Source organism: Ranitomeya variabilis, chromosome 5 (genome assembly GCF_051348905.1).
Source record: "Ranitomeya variabilis isolate aRanVar5 chromosome 5, aRanVar5.hap1, whole genome shotgun sequence".
Classification (NCBI taxonomy): Eukaryota; Metazoa; Chordata; class Amphibia; order Anura; family Dendrobatidae; genus Ranitomeya; species Ranitomeya variabilis.
Genome location: NC_135236.1, coordinates 126,537,818 through 126,553,803, shown reverse-complemented (window position 1 = coordinate 126,553,803; position 15,986 = coordinate 126,537,818). Strand labels below are relative to the sequence as shown.

The window sequence follows — 15,986 nt, the reverse complement described above, 5'->3', positions numbered from 1 at the left end:
CCTGTAGCGGTGGGATATGGGGTAATGAAGGGTTAATGCCACCTTGCTATTGTAAGGTGACATTAAGCCAGATTAATAATGGAGAGGCGTCAATTATGACACCTATCCATTATTAATCCAATTGTATGATAGGGTTAAAAAACACACACACACATGATTTAAAAGTATTTTAATGCAATAAACACAGCGGTTGTTTTAATAATTTATTGCTCTCTCAATCCATCAGCAACACCCTCGCTTGGAAAAATAATAAACGCACAAGATACATACCCTCAGCTGAACCGTCACGTCCCACGATGTAATCCATCTGAAGGGGTTAAAATATTTTACAGGCAGTGCTCCGTGCCTGTAATCCCCGGCGAATGAATGAAATGTAGGTCATTGACCTACATTTCCTTCAGTCGCGGTGATGCGCCCCCTGGTGGATGTCCTCATATGACCTGGAGCGTGGGAAAAAGTTCCCAGGCTGCAGTTCATGAGAATATCCACCAGAGGGCGCATCACCGCGACTCAATGTAAGTATAGATCCAGCTTTCCTTTCAGCACCCGGGGATTACAGGCACGAGCGAGTGGTTTATCGCAGCTCGTGCCTGTAATATTAGTTAACCCCTTCAGATGGATTACCTCGTTGGATGTGATAGGACATCAGAAGGTATGTATATTGTGTGTTTATTATTTTTCCAAGCGAGGGTGTTGCTGATGGATTGAGAGAGCAATAAATTATTAAAACAACCGCTGTGTTTATTGCTTTAAAATACTTTTAAATCGTGTGTGTGTGTTTTTTTAACCCTTTCATACAATTGGATTAATAATGGATAGGTGTCATAATTGACGCCTCTCCATTATTAATCTGGCTTAATGTCACCTTACAATAGCAAGGTGACATTAACCCTTCATTACCCCATATCCCACCGCTACAGGGAGTGGGAAGAGAGTGGCCAAGTGCCAGAATAGGTGCATCTTCCAGATGTGCCTTTTCTGGGGTGGCTGGGGGCAGATGTTTTTAGCCACAGGGGGACCAATAACCATGGACCCTCTCCTGGCTATTAATATCTGCCCTCAGTCACTGGCTTTACCGCTCTGGCGGAGAAAATTGCGCGGGAGCCCACGCCAATTTTTTCCGCCATTTAACCCTTAAATTTAATAGCTACAGCGCTGAAATTTTGCACATACACACTACTAACATTAGTAGTGTGGAATATGCAAAAAAAAATGGGGATATGAGATGGTTTACTATATGTAAACCATGTCTCATATCCTGTCGGGTTTGTGCAGGAGAAATGAAAAGCCGGCAATTGAATTACCGACTTTTCACTAACACCGCTGCATATTTCTCGCAAGTCACACTGCTGGACCGTGTGGAATCCGTATTTTTCTCGCCCCCATAGACTTTCATTGGCGATTTTTTTTTTTGCGCAATACGCTGACAAACGCAGCATGCTGCGATTTTGTACGGCCGTAGAAAGCCGTATATTACGGATCCGTAATATACGGCTGATAGGAGCAGCCCCATTGAGAATAATTGTGCCGTATGTTATGCGAGTTTTACGGACGTAGTTTCTGCGCTCTTACGTCCGTAAAACTCGCATGTGTGACGCCGGCCTTAGACTCACACGGGCTTCACGGCTTCCTTGCTCTTTCACAGCTATGATGCTGCATATTTGAACAGATTGACATAACTTCTGACATTCCATTTATCTATTTTTGGAAAAGATTAAAAATACTTTCTCAATTTTGGGAACAAAATGCACTTTATGATTCTGAAGCCTGAAAATGCAGATTATTCACCATGCAAGCAGTAATGTTGACTTTGTGCTTTGTGTATGCGCAGATCTCCAGCCTGTCACATATTGTGAGCCTGCCTTCTGGTGCTCCATCTCCTACTACGAACTCAACCAGCGAGTGGGGGAGACTTTTCACGCGTCCCAACCCTCCATGACAGTAGACGGATTCACAGACCCGTCGAACTCTGAGCGCTTCTGCCTGGGCCTGCTCTCCAACGTGAATCGCAATGCTGCTGTGGAGCTGACCCGGAGACACATCGGTAAATATAACGTATCATACGTGGCCGAAAATAGGGATTGAGCTCACTTAGAGGGCTCACATAACCTCCTGGACAATAAGCCAGAGACTGAGAGAAATTACTGAAAATGTCATCTGACCGGATTGTACAAAAAAAATGCTATTCACAATCGAAGTAGCGACTCCCTATTGTAAGAACCTAAGTGCAGTTTTACAGCTCACATAGAAATATAAACGTGAATATATTCAGTTCTACATTACATTGTACTCCAGAGCTGCATTCACAATCCTGATGCTCGTCTTTGGCAGCTGTCAGGCTTAGCTGAGCTCTCATTGTGCCCTGAGAGTTATTTATCCCTGTTGTAAAAACAAAATTACTGTCCTGCAGATCGCCAGAGCCAGCTCTCCACAGACATGGAGTGATGTGGGATTTCTGCTCCGCAGAATTGTGAATGCAGCTCTAGAATGAACTTTAGGCTGTAATGTAATGACACCGATACGGTGTTAGACCATGTAGGGACACACCTCATTCATATGTGGAAAAGCAACACCCAGTTGTCTATTTCTTCTTCTGCTTCAAGAGGAATAATAGGAGTAGCTCAATAAAAAATATGGGCAGCCGAACTAAAATTGTATGAGGAATACAAGTATTTTTTGGTACAGACATGTCAGGAGCAGGGATGAGCGGACCAGTGGAAGTTCAGGTTCTGGTACCCCACCTGAGCTTTATTCCATAGTTCGGTTCAGGTACCAGAACTGTACCCAAACTTAAACCAGAATCCGGACCCCAATCGGGATCAAACTTTCAGGCAGGAAGATTCTTTTTCTTTCCCCCTCAGACTTTAAGACATTACAACGGACTTCCGGGAGATGTCCATGTTTGATGTTTAGCTCCGGACACTTACCTGTAATTGTCTGGTACAAAGCCTGAACTTTTAAGTTCAGGTTCGCTCATCTCTGGTCGGGACGGCTGACCAGGCCTCTTTAACCCCTTCATGACCCAGCCTATTTTGACCTTAATGACCTGGCCGTTTTTTGCACTTCTGACCAGTGTCCCTTTATGAGGTAATAACTCAGGAACGCTTCAACGGATCCTAGCGGTTCTGAGATTGTTTTTTCGTGACATATTGGGCTTCATGTTAGTGGTATATTTAGGTCGATAATTTTTGCATTTATTTGTGAAAAAAATGGAAATTTGGCTAAAATTTTGAAAATTTTGCCATTTTCAAATTTTGAATTTTTATTCTGTTAAACCAGAGAGTTGTGACACAAAATAGTTAATAAATAACATTACCCACATGTCTACTTTACATCAGCATAATATTGGAAACAAAATTTTTTTTTTGCTAGGTAGTTATAAGGGTTAAAATTTGACCAGCGATTTCTCATTTTTACAACTAAATTTACAAAACCATTTTTTTAGGGACCACCTCACATTTGAAGTCAGTTTGAGGGGTCTATATGGCTGAAAATACCCCAAAGTGACACCATTCTAAAAACTGCACCCCTCAAGGTACTCAAAACCACATTCAAGAAGTTTATTAACCCTTCAGGTGCTTCACAGCAGCAGAAGCAACATGGAAGGAAAAAATGAACATTTAACTTTTTAGTCACAAAAATGATCTTTTAGCAACAATTTTTTTATTTTCCCAAGGGTAAAAAGATAAACTGGACCCCAAAAGTTATTGTACAATTTGTCCTGAGTACGCTGATACCTCATATGTGGGGGGAACCACTGTTTGGGCGCACGACAGGGCTCGGAAGGGAAGGAGCGCCATTTAACTTTTTGAATGAAAAATTAGCTCCAATCGTTAGCGGACACCATGTAGCGTTTGGAGAGCCCCTGTGTGCCTAAACATTGGAGCTCCCCCACATGTGACCCCATTTTGGAAACTTGACCTCCCATGGAACTATTCTAGATGTGCGGTGACCACTTTAAACCCCCAAGTGCTTCACAGAAGTTTATAACGCAGAGCTGTGAAAATAAAAAATCATTTTTCTTTCCTCAAAAATGATGTTTTAGCAAGCAATTTTTTATTTTCACAAGGGTAACAGGAGAAATTGGACCCCAAAAGTTGTTGCCTAGTTTGTCCTGAGTACGCTGATACCCCATATCTGGGGGTAAACCACTGTTTGGGCACACGTCGGGGCTCGGAAGGGAAGTAGTGACTTTTGAAATGCAGACTTTGATGGAATGGTCTGCGGGCGTCACATTGCATTTGCAGAGCCCCTGATGTGCCTAAACAGTAGAAACCCCCCACAAGTGACCCTATTTTGGAAACTAGACCCCCCAAGGAACTTATCTAGATGTGTGGTGAGCACTTTGAACCCCCAAGTGCTTCACAGAAGTTTATAACGCAGAGCCATGAAAATAAAAAATAATTTTTCATTCCTCAAAAATTATGTTTTAGCAAGCAATTTTTTATTTTCGCAAGGGTAACAGGAGAAATTGGACCCCAATAATTGTTGCGCAGTTTGTCCTGAGTATGCTGGTACCCCATATGTGGGGGTAAACCACTGTTTGGGCGCATGTCGGGGCTCGGAAGGGAGGGAGCACCATTTGACTTTTTGAACGCAAGATTGGCTGGAATCAATGGTGGCGCCATGTTGCGTTTGGAGACCTCTGATGTGCCTAAAAAGTGGAAACCCCTCAATTCTAACTCCAACACTAACCCCAACACACCCCTTACCCTAATCCCAAATCTAGCCATAACTGTAATCACAACCCTAACCCCAACACACCCCTAACCCCAACACACCCCTAATCCCAAACCTAATCCTAACCCTAATTCCTACCCTAACCACAATCCTAACCCCAACACACCCCTAACCATAACCGTAACCACAAGCCTAATCTTAACCCTATTTCCAACCCTAGCCCTAATTCCAACCCTAACTCTAATTCCAACCCTAACCCTAAGGCTATGTGCCCATGTTGCGGATTCGTGTCATTTTTGAAAAATCCGCAGGTAAAAGGCACTGCGTTTTACCTGTGGATTTACCGCGGATTTCCAGTGTTTTTTGTGCGGATTTCACCTGCGGATTCCTATTGAAGAACAGGTGTAAAACTCTGCGGAATCCGCACAAAGAATTGACATGCTGAGGAAAATACAACACAGCATTTCCGCGCGGTATTTTCCGCACCATGGGCACAGCCGATTTGGTTTTCCATAGGTTTACATGGTACTGCAAACCTGACGGAAAACTGCTACCAATCCACAGCGGCCAATGCGCTGCGGATCCGCAGCCAAATCCGCACCGTGTGCAAATAGCCTAATTCTAAGGCCGGGGACACACATAACGTATAAAAAAACGGTCCGTTTTTCACGGACGAGAATCGCACAAATGTTTCAAAAACAGTGATCCGTGTGCAGTGCGAGGATGCAATTTCCGTATGGCATCCGTATGGCATCCGTATGCCGCGATTTTCTCGCAAGCTTGCAAAACCGACATCTAATTGATTTATGTGCTCAAATGTTCGGGAAAACATATATACAGTATATATATATATATATATATATATATATATATATATATATATATATATATATATATGTCATTGAGACATATATATATATATATATATATATATATATATATATATATATACATATATATATTCTGTATTTATATTTCATTCAGCGCGATATCTGTGAAAAGCCGGTAATTCAATTGCCGGCTTTGCATTTCTCCTTCACAAATCCGACATGATATGAGACATGGTTTACATACAGTAAACCATCTCATATCCCCCTTTTTTTTTGCATATTCCACACTACTAATGTTAGTAGTGTGTATGTGCAAAATTTGGCCGCTGTAGCTGCTAAAATAAAGGGTTAAATGGCGGAAAAAATTGGCGTGGGCTCCCGCACAATTTTCTCCGCCAGAGTGGTAAAGCCAGTGACTGAGGGCAGATATTAATAGCCAGGAGAGGGTCCATGGTTATTGGCCCCCCCCCCCTGGCTACAAACATCTGCCCCCAGCCACCCCAGAAAAGGCACATCTGGAAGATGGCCACTCTCTTCCGGCCGGGGTCACACTAGCGTATTGCATCCGATGCGAGAGCATCGGATGCGATATGCTAATGACCCTCGGTTCCTGCTCGCAGCAGAGCAGGAGCCGAGTGTCATGCGTCTGTGCTCCGATTCTCTCGCACAGGGAGGATCGGAGCACATCTGCGGAGGAGGCGGAGAAATGAATTTCTCCATCTCCTCCATTGCTGGGGTCCGCTTTTAACGCACGTCACTCGGATGATATCCGAGTGGTGTGCGCTGTCTCACTCGCACCCATAGGCTTATATGGGTGCGAGTGAGCCCAGAGTTTTCCTCGGTCCGAGACAATCGCAGCATGCTGCGATTGTCTCGGACCGAAGAAAACGGCCGACAAAAAGTCGGCTGCTGGGAGCTGCCCCATATGTTAACATTGGTCCGAGTGCAATGCGATTTTTTATCGCATTGCACTCGGCCGTTTAAAACGCCAGTGTGACCCCAGCCTCCCACTCCCTGTAGCGGTGGGATATGGGGTAATGAAGGGTTAATGCCACCTTGCTATTGTAAGGTGACATTAAGCCAGATTAATAATGGAGAGGCATCAATTATGACACCTATCCATTATTAATCCAATTGTTTGAAAGTGTTAAAAAACACACACACACATGATTTAAAAGTATTTTAATGAAATAAACACAGCGGTTGTTTTAATATTTTATTGCTCTCTCAATCCATTTTCAGACCCTCGCTTAATCTGGCTTAATGTCACCTTCCAATAGCAAGGTGGCATTAACCCTTCATTACCCCATATCCCACCGCTACAGGGAGTGGGAAGAGAGTGGCCAAGTGCCAGAATAGGCGCATCTTCCAGATGTGCCTTTTCTGGGGTGGCTGGGGGCAGATGTTTTTAGCCACGGGGGGCCAATAACCATGGACCCTCTCCTGGCTATTAATATCTGCCCTCAGTCACTGGCTTTACCATTCTGGTGGAGAAAATTGCGCGGGAGCCCACGCCAATTTTTTCCGCCATTTAACCCTTTATTTTAGCAGCTACAGCGGCCAAATTTTGCACATACACACTACTAACATTAGTAGTGTGGAATATGCAAAAAAAAGGGGGATATGAGATGGTTTACTGTATGTAAACCATGTCTCATATCCTGTCGGGTTTGTGAAGGAGAAATGCAAAGCCGGAAATTGAATTACCGGCTTTTCTATAGAACACCGCTGCGTATTTCTCGCAATGCACACGCATGGTCCGTGTGTATTCCGATTTTTTCTCGCACCCATAGACTTGCATTGGCGAGTCTCGGCCAAGATACGCTGACAATCGCAGCATGCTGCGAGTTCCCTCGGATCCGAAATACGGTGGAGAAAATATCGGATGATGGGAGCTGAACCATAGATTAACATTGGGCCGAGTGCTATGCGATTTTTTATCGCATAGCACTCGTCCGTATTACGGTCTAGTGTGACCCCGGCCTAACCCTTACCCTAGTTCTAACCCTAATTCTAACCGTAGCCCAAACCGTAGCACTAACCCTAACCCTAGTGGAGAAAAAAGAAAAAATATATATTTTCTTTATTTTATTATTGTCCCTACCTATGGGGGTGATAAAGAGGGGGGTTCTTTTACTATTTTTTTTATTTTGATCACTGTGATAGGTTTTAGGGGGCAGACCAGGGTTTCCAGCCATGGCCGATGATATTGCAGCATCGACCATGGCTGGATTGTAATATTTCACCAGTTTTCATAGGTGAAATATTACAAATCGCTCTGATTGGCTGTTTCACTTTCAACAGCCAATCAGAGCGATCGTAGCCACAAGGGAGGGGGGGGGTGAAGCCACACCCCTGGGCTGAAGTACCACTCCCCCTGTCCCTGTAGGTCAGGTGAAATTGGAGTTAACCCTTTCACCCGGCCTGCAGGGACGCGATCATTCTGTGACACAGCATATGCGTCACAGGTCGGATTGGCACCGACTTTCATGACGCCTACGCTGTCACAGGTCGGGAAGGGGTTAAAGTGGTGTAGCCTCTGTGGAGCCCTGATGTCTGGTCAGTGCAGCCGAAGCAGATTCAGGAAGGAGTTAATCCATCTGGGAAGAATGCTAATCTTCACTGCTTCTCACATCCTCAGTCCATGTTACTTTCACCCTCCTACATTTCCCTGTGCAGTAATCAGGATTTGGGGGAGGACATAACATTAGTGCAGCCGAGTAGGGGGCCACTACCACCTCCAAATCAGCAAGAAGCTCTTCTCATAGACAGAACTACGGGACTACAAAGGGCCCATATACTGCTGTAAAGTCGTAGCATCCGCTAACCGTGGCCCTCACCATCCAGGGCACGGGCCTTTGTCTGCTCTGCTAGGGCGACTGTCCCACAACTCTTTCCAGAAAGTGAACATTTGTGCCTGAGACGAAGTAACTGGAACAATTCAGTCTTCTCGTTTATTCAGTGGTTACAAAAAATTGTTTCCATTCTGGACCTTTGAGTGTTAGAATAGAAGACCTCCCATAATACGAAGCCTGTCCAAGAAGCGCTGCAGGAACCGAGTGTGTAACCTCAGCACACAAGAGTTCCCCCTTCTCCCCACACTCCCACAAGGCCGACCCAAGCTACAAGACTGCGGTGCACCAAGAAGCATCTGCTCTTGTGTTACTTGTTGGTTTTTTCTTTTTATATTTATACTTTTTTGATACTGAGATGTTTTGCAATAGTTGCACTTATTTAAAGAAACAGCAACACAAAATATCATGACTTATATAAACCAGTAATAAAGTTAAGGAATGTCGAGTAAAGCTTGTGTACAGAGGGAAATAAGTCTACTAGTACTTTGTATCTCAAGTTCTCTTCTTAATAAATCCTTGATGTAGTGTATCGTACACTGTATATAATATATTTATACATGGTGAATCCATGATTGGCAATATTTTTCTCTGTGCTAATTACTTGTTGTCCCCTTTCCAGGCTGCAGTGATTTCCAGCCTTGATTTTCCATATTCTGTGAATAGTGATTGCACAGGCTGCCGCAGTGTGTGCAGAACCTCGGCCTCTATTTTCAGAATACAAAGTTGCCATAAACTGTCTGCATTGTGTTGAGGGAGATCTGAGGGCGGTGGTGGCTTTTTATTTTTCAAAACCTTGCCCTGTTTTGTTACACGGAGAGGTGGCTGTTTGGGTCATCACATGTGAGAGAATGCAGGCCTTTATTATATTAAAGGGAATCTGTCAGCAGTTTTTTTGCTGTGTAATCTGAGAACAACATGATGTAGGGACAGAGCCACTGACTCCAACGATGTGTCATTTACTAAGCCGTGTTTTGCTGTTTAAAGAAAATCAGTGTTTTATCAGCAGGAGATGAGATTATTACTACAGGACTAGATGTCTGCTGCATCCGAAGCTACTGCTCTGTGTAACCTCCCCCCCACCACTGATGAGCAGATTTCTGCCTATGCACAGTGTACGCAGAAAGGAGCCAATCAGTGGTGTGGATGGGATCAGCATTCATAGCACTGCTAGATCTGCAGAAGATAAAATTGTGATTGTATCAAAATGACAGCATGCAGACCAGCAAGTGACACATTGCTGGAAAATCAGGGTATGTGCCCCTGCATCATGCTGCTCTCAGATTATACCTGCTGACAGATTTATGGATGGGGCGGATGATAAATTAATTGTGACATTTATTTTCCTGTTTCTTCCAGGTAGAGGGGTACGTCTCTACTACATCGGCGGTGAAGTGTTTGCTGAATGCCTCAGTGACAGTGCAATATTTGTACAATCTCCGAATTGTAACCAGCGCTATGGCTGGCACCCCGCTACTGTGTGCAAGATACCGCCAGGTAATAGGAGTGCTTCTTATTATGTGACCCAGCATCCTGTGCAATGCAAATGCTCTAGGATTTCTCACGTTATTTTTACATTGGATGCACAGATTTATTATAGGGGTTGTCCGTTACTTCGGTACTGATGATCTATCCTTAGGCACAACCCTGGTGCCTCCACCCATCACCTGGAGTCGGCTCCGCCGGCATCCGGGGGCAAACAGTGTACAGAGCCAGAACACACAACTCCATACAGGGTTTAGTGGCCACTCAGGGGGACTGCAGCTCAGATCCTATCCACTTCAATAAGAGCTGATCTGCAGTACCCAAGAGTGGCCACTAAACAGTGTATGGAGCTTGCAGTTCAGGCTCTGTCCATTGTGTACACCGCTGCTGGCTGAGCTGATAACATCTGATCGGTGGGGGTGCCGGTTGTTGGATCTGATATTGATGACCTTTCCTAAGGGCTCGTGCACATGGCCATATTTTCAGTCCAAGTGCGATTTGACAAAACATCAGATTGCACTCGGACCAATGTTATTCTATGCGGCCGTGCATATGTCTGATTTTTCGGATATGATCACACTTTGATCAAACTCTGATCTGTGTGATTAGCATAATCCACTCGAATCTCTCCGATGGGAGGAGAAAATACGCTGGTGTGACCCTAGCCTGAAGATGGATCATCAATGTCAAAGTAGTGGAAAAGCCCTTTAACTTTTTACGTGTGGAGCAAAAATATCTTTGTTACCAGGAAATCTGATATTATTGCTACCAATGCATGTAATTATATTAAAATCAAACTGTTTAACGTGTTTCCTTTTATCTTTGTATTATTTGGTCTTCGCTCACACTTTATTTTGGGATTACTTTTAGTGGCACTGATGGGCACGAAGCAATAGACGCCCTAGTTTCCACCAATATAGTTAGATCTGTCTGTCATTGGGCCACATTGACTTCTCTTCTCAGTACAGTGAGGCTAAGCTTTACCACCCAAAAAAGTTTGTCAAAGGGCTAGTATTTTGCATATGTCTGGCCAGTTAATGTTTTGGGGCACATTGGATGATATTGTGATTCTTGGATGAGTATGATCCAGCATTCCTACTAATGGCGTTCTAGTAAGACCATGCATGCATTAAGAGCCTGACATTCGCAGATGTGAGAGTAACAGAAATCTCTGTCGCAGGGTGCAATCTGAAGATCTTTAATAACCAGGAGTTTGCTGCTTTACTAGCCCAGTCGGTGAACCAAGGCTTCGAAGCTGTGTACCAGCTGACCCGGATGTGTACTATACGGATGAGCTTCGTCAAGGGCTGGGGAGCGGAATACAGGTTGGTAGAAGAGCTGCTCGTTCTGTGTACGCAGGACATGCACCCGGCTGCTCGTTCTGTGTACGCAGGACATGCACCCGGCTGCTCGTTCTGTGTACGCAGGACATGCACCCGGCTGCTCGTTCTGTGTACGCAGGACATGCACCCGGCTGCTCGTTCTGTGTACGCAGGACATGCACCCGGCTGCTCGTTCTGTGTACGCAGGACATGCACCCGGCTGCTCGTTCTGTGTACACAGGACATGCACCCAACTGCTCGTTCTGTGTACGCAGGACATGCACCCGGCTGCTCGTTCTGTGTACGCAGGACATGCACCCGGCTGCTCGTTCTGTGTACGCAGGACATGCGCCCGGCTGCTCGTTCTGTGTACGCAGGACATGCACCCGGCTGCTCGTTCTGTGTACGCAGGACATGCACCCGGCTGCTCGTTCTGTGTACGCAGGACATGCACTTGGCTGCTCGTTCTGTGTACGCAGGACATGCACTTGGCTGCTCGTTCTGTGTACGCAGGACATGCGCCCGGCTGCTCGTTCTGTGTACGCAGGACATGCACCCGGCTGCTCGTTCTGTGTACGCAGGACATGCACCCGGCTGCTCGTTCTGTGTACGCAGGACATGCACCAGGCTGCTCGTTCTGTGTACGCAGGACATGCACCGTATATCTGGTAATCTGGGATTGGCGTTCTCCAGTCTTGTTTCTGTGACTGATTAGAGGGGATGACATTCTATTTCTGGGATCTCCGAAATGGATTTAGTTGTGGCCGTGCTGGGTTCGGCCTCCATGTCCGGGGAGGTGACACCAGTGTGACAAATGTCATTATACGGAGGGTGTAACGCACACTGGCTGCCAGAGTGTAACATTCTGCTATTGTGGGAGCAGCAGACAGTCAGAACAGATCTTCCCTTTGCCTGCTGGGTTCCAGATGTTCAGTGACCATTTACGTATTTAACTCCTTACAGCTGGGACGGCTTATGATATGCTGTGGCTAAACCAGCAGAGTGATTTTCCAGTGCCTGGTGTGCAGTGGGTTAAGTCTCATCTTCCACACTTGACAGCCAGTTTCAGTCCTGGCCCAGAGCCAGAGGAACTAATGGAACCCAGATGTGCCTCTGTTTGGCAGCCTCATTACAGATCCTGAGGTTTCTTGCTCACATTTCACTTAACTTCTTCCTTTATTAACCTATTCATTACCATGCCTGCAGATCTCCGTGCAGACGACTTGTCTAAATTCAGAGCTAGCCCCCTAATGCAAAGTTGATGTAATTAGCATATAACAAACACTATGCTTTACTTATTTTTTTTTTTAAGAATTTATTTTTCCGGTGCGTATGATGTTATTAAGTTCTGTAGAGAAGCATATGGGGAAAACCACCAGGGAAAAAACTGGATAACTAGAGCATTCTGCCTTTTACTAAAATAAAAACAACACTGATCCCCAAAAAAGCTACATAAAGCAAAGCAACAACCAGAACGCAGAGTATATAGCCTGTCTCCTATTACAGAGTGTCAAGAAGCATCTGAAAAGAATGCCACGAAAACAGTCACTGAAAACGTGTCCGCTGTTGTGTATAGAAATTCAGGTGCTTTGTAATAAGAAAAGAAAAAGTATCTAGAAGTAGTTCTGGATCTGAAAAGCCTACGAGAGATATCTTCGTTAGTAAAATAAAGCATCACTGAAAGCTCCTTTATCCCCAAAACTGCCCAAAAGCTGCATATGTGGACTTCTTACTAGTTTACTGGAGACTTTAAAATGATAACTGGTCATACTGGTTTTGATCCCCTCTAAAAACCAAAAAGAATCTCCAATAAAGCCACAAAAATGTAGCAAAACATTGTTAAAAACAGCATCAAAGTCAGTTCTCTGCTGCCTGCATGACAGCACGCCATGATGCGTCTAAGCAAATGGGCTCCGTTCCTTCTTCATTCAGATGTTGTGACTTCTAGAATTACTCCTCATATGTATTTGTGTCTTTGCAGGCGCCAGACTGTGACCAGCACCCCCTGTTGGATCGAGCTGCACCTGAACGGCCCCTTACAGTGGTTGGATAAGGTTCTCACCCAGATGGGTTCTCCAACCATCCGATGCTCTAGCGTCTCGTAGAGCAGCGTGTCTGGGTCACAAACTCAAAGACCTGGAAAATAACAGAACTGCACAGTCCACCTAGAGCGCGAGCTCCGCAGCACAAAGGCAAACCAATGTGGAACTGATTCTTGACTTCATTCATCTGGAACCCTTCCCCTCTTGCAGCTGGTATGTTACCGGCTCCCAGCATTACTTTGGAAAAGAAACACTCAGCGGTTTTACCCTGCCAATACTGCAGGGCACCCCGTGACATCACGTATATAGAGAAGACTGCAATACACAACTTCTACAGACTTGACATATAGTTATAATTGGGAAAGTCACTGAACCGCAGTGTAAAGACTAAGCACACGTTTTCTGATACAGGGTACAGTTTTTTACTACAAATATCTAACAAAACTCTTAAGTGTTAGGTCTTCTCTCCTCCACTAGATGTGACCGTGCCTTTAAAGTACCACCTTTCCCATGGACCTGTGCTGCAGGGGTGACCCGTCACCTTCACGTCTTTTGTTCAGTTTTCTTCTCATCTTCATGCATTATAAGGTAATTCTGTTCACCATGTTGGAACAGATGTGTATCCTAAACGTGGGACAGGTTTATAGATTGGACCGCGGCAGCATTACTGGCACCTAGGCTCGTAGTCAGGTCCTGAGTTGGAAAGCGAGTCAGACTGGTCTTAAATGTCCCAAGAACTTGTAAAGGAATGAGAACATTTTCTGAAGCGCTCACATGTGTGACTTAGTGTCACCGCCTGAGCGTGAAGCTTGCTGTTCTACAGGTACATCTCACTGATAAACCCAGCTTGTGGTGGCTCCGATCTTGCCACGCAGGGCACAACTGGGTGGAAACCATTCCAGCTCATCTGGATAGCACTTTGCTTGATATTTAATCCCAACTTCTCGGTCAGGCTGGTTACCTTTTCTTTACCTGCGCAGGTATCTGGTCCATGTCCTGAGGCTCCTTTTTTTTCCTCAGTAAAGAGCATGTGTTCCTCCACCTTGTGCAGGCCCTAGCGTGTCGTACTAGCCAAAATCTCTACAAAACAGCTAGCTGCTCATTTGTGGTGAGCTTACAGCCCTCTCTATGGGGTTGGTCCTTGTTACTTATGGTTTCTGAGATCTCAGAGGAACGCTCCTTCTGAAGTTTATTGTTCTTGGCTTGTAGGAGATGAAATTCATTTCTTGCTGTCTGTAGCTTCCGGTATAGAGGATACCGGTGAAGTGCACATCCTCCATGGCGTTGGCAGAGGTATATGTCTTCTCCTCATGTACCCTTCTCCAGCGCAGTCATCCAAAATCCCATTAGGAACAACCTGCGCTGAGTTCCATAAACTACTGCAGTATGTAGTTGAGGTTGGGGCCGGCGTACCATATATTTGTAGCTTATTTGCGGGTATTCACCCCTATCTCTTTGTAGCATGAAACAGGGTTGCTTACAACCTGCAAGACATTTTTTGTGTTTTGTTTAAGAAACTCCTACCATTTCCTTTTTTATGAATTTGGGTCTTTTATTTGTATGATATTTCTGCCTCTTTTTCTGACTTTTTGTTACTTTAAGTTCTGCTTATGTGTTGTTTATGTACTTCAGAATTATGTTGTAGCAGAACCCATCATTTATGTCATCAAAATACATTTCTGGTTTTGATTATCTAAAGTCTTTTCGCCTCATCCAATCACGACAACAAATCAGGAAAAAAATCAATATATTAGTGGTATTCTGCAGAACAAGTCCAGTACTTTTATCTTCTCCCCCACTTTCAATGATTGTGTAAAGTTCTGATTGTGAATGTAAATAAACCCTTTATAGCCATCCTAGCTGACCATGAACCACAATGCACACAGCAGCCATGGCTCTACCGAGCCGAGTGTCACAGCCTCAGACATATATTCACTGCTCAAAAAAACAAAGGGAACACTAAAATCCCACATCCTAGATATCACTGAATGAAATATTTCAGTTGTAAATCTTCATTCATTACATAGTGGAATGTGTTGAACAATGAAACATAAAAATGATCAATGTAAATCAAAATGAATATCCCATGGAGGTCTGGATTTGGAATGATACTCAAAATCAAAATGGAAAATGAAATTACAGGCTGATCCAGCTTCAGTGGAAATGCCCCATGACAAGGAAATTATGTTCATTTGTTTGTGTTGCCTCCATGTGCCTGTATGACCTCCCTACAATGACTGGGCATGCTCCTTATGAGGCGGCGGATGGTCTCCTGAGGGATCTCCATCCGCTAACTCCTGGACAGTCTGTGGTGCAACATGACGTTTGTGGATGGAGCGAGACATGATGTCCCAGATGTGCTCAATCGGATTCAGGTCTGGAGAACGGGCGGGCCAGTCCATAGCTTCAATGCCTTCATCTTGCAGGAACTGCTGACACACTCCAGCCCCATGAGGTCTGGCATTGTCCTACATTAGGAGGAACCCAGGGCCAACCGCACCAGCATATGGTCTCACAAGGGGTCTGAGGAACTCATCTCGGTACCTAATGGTAGTCAGGCTACCTCTGGCGAGCACATGGATGGCTGTGCGGCTCTCCAAAGAAATGCCACCCCATACCATTACTGACCCACTGCCAAACCGGTCATGCTGAAGGATGTTGCAGGCAACAGATCACTCTCCACGGCATCTCCAGACTCTGAGCACATGTGACAGACGTGACAGTGTGAACCTGCTTTCATCTGTGAAGAGCACAGGGTGCCAGTAGCGAATTTGC

The 15,986-nt window shown here is 44.9% G+C and overlaps 1 protein-coding gene across 1 annotated transcript in view; it reads left to right on the top strand.

The window, feature by feature from the left end:
• The window catches only part of SMAD3 (SMAD family member 3), a 135,517-nt gene extending 120,611 nt beyond the window's left edge, over positions 1-14,906 (top strand). The window contains exons 6-9 of the mRNA XM_077263257.1: positions 1,832-2,044; positions 9,722-9,859; positions 11,028-11,172; positions 13,151-14,906. Coding sequence (XP_077119372.1) covers positions 1,832-2,044; positions 9,722-9,859; positions 11,028-11,172; positions 13,151-13,274 — 620 coding nt within the window. The 3' untranslated portion in view covers positions 13,275-14,906. The remainder of the gene's footprint in view (positions 1-1,831; positions 2,045-9,721; positions 9,860-11,027; positions 11,173-13,150) is intronic.
• The last annotated feature ends 1,080 nt before the right edge of the window (positions 14,907-15,986 follow it).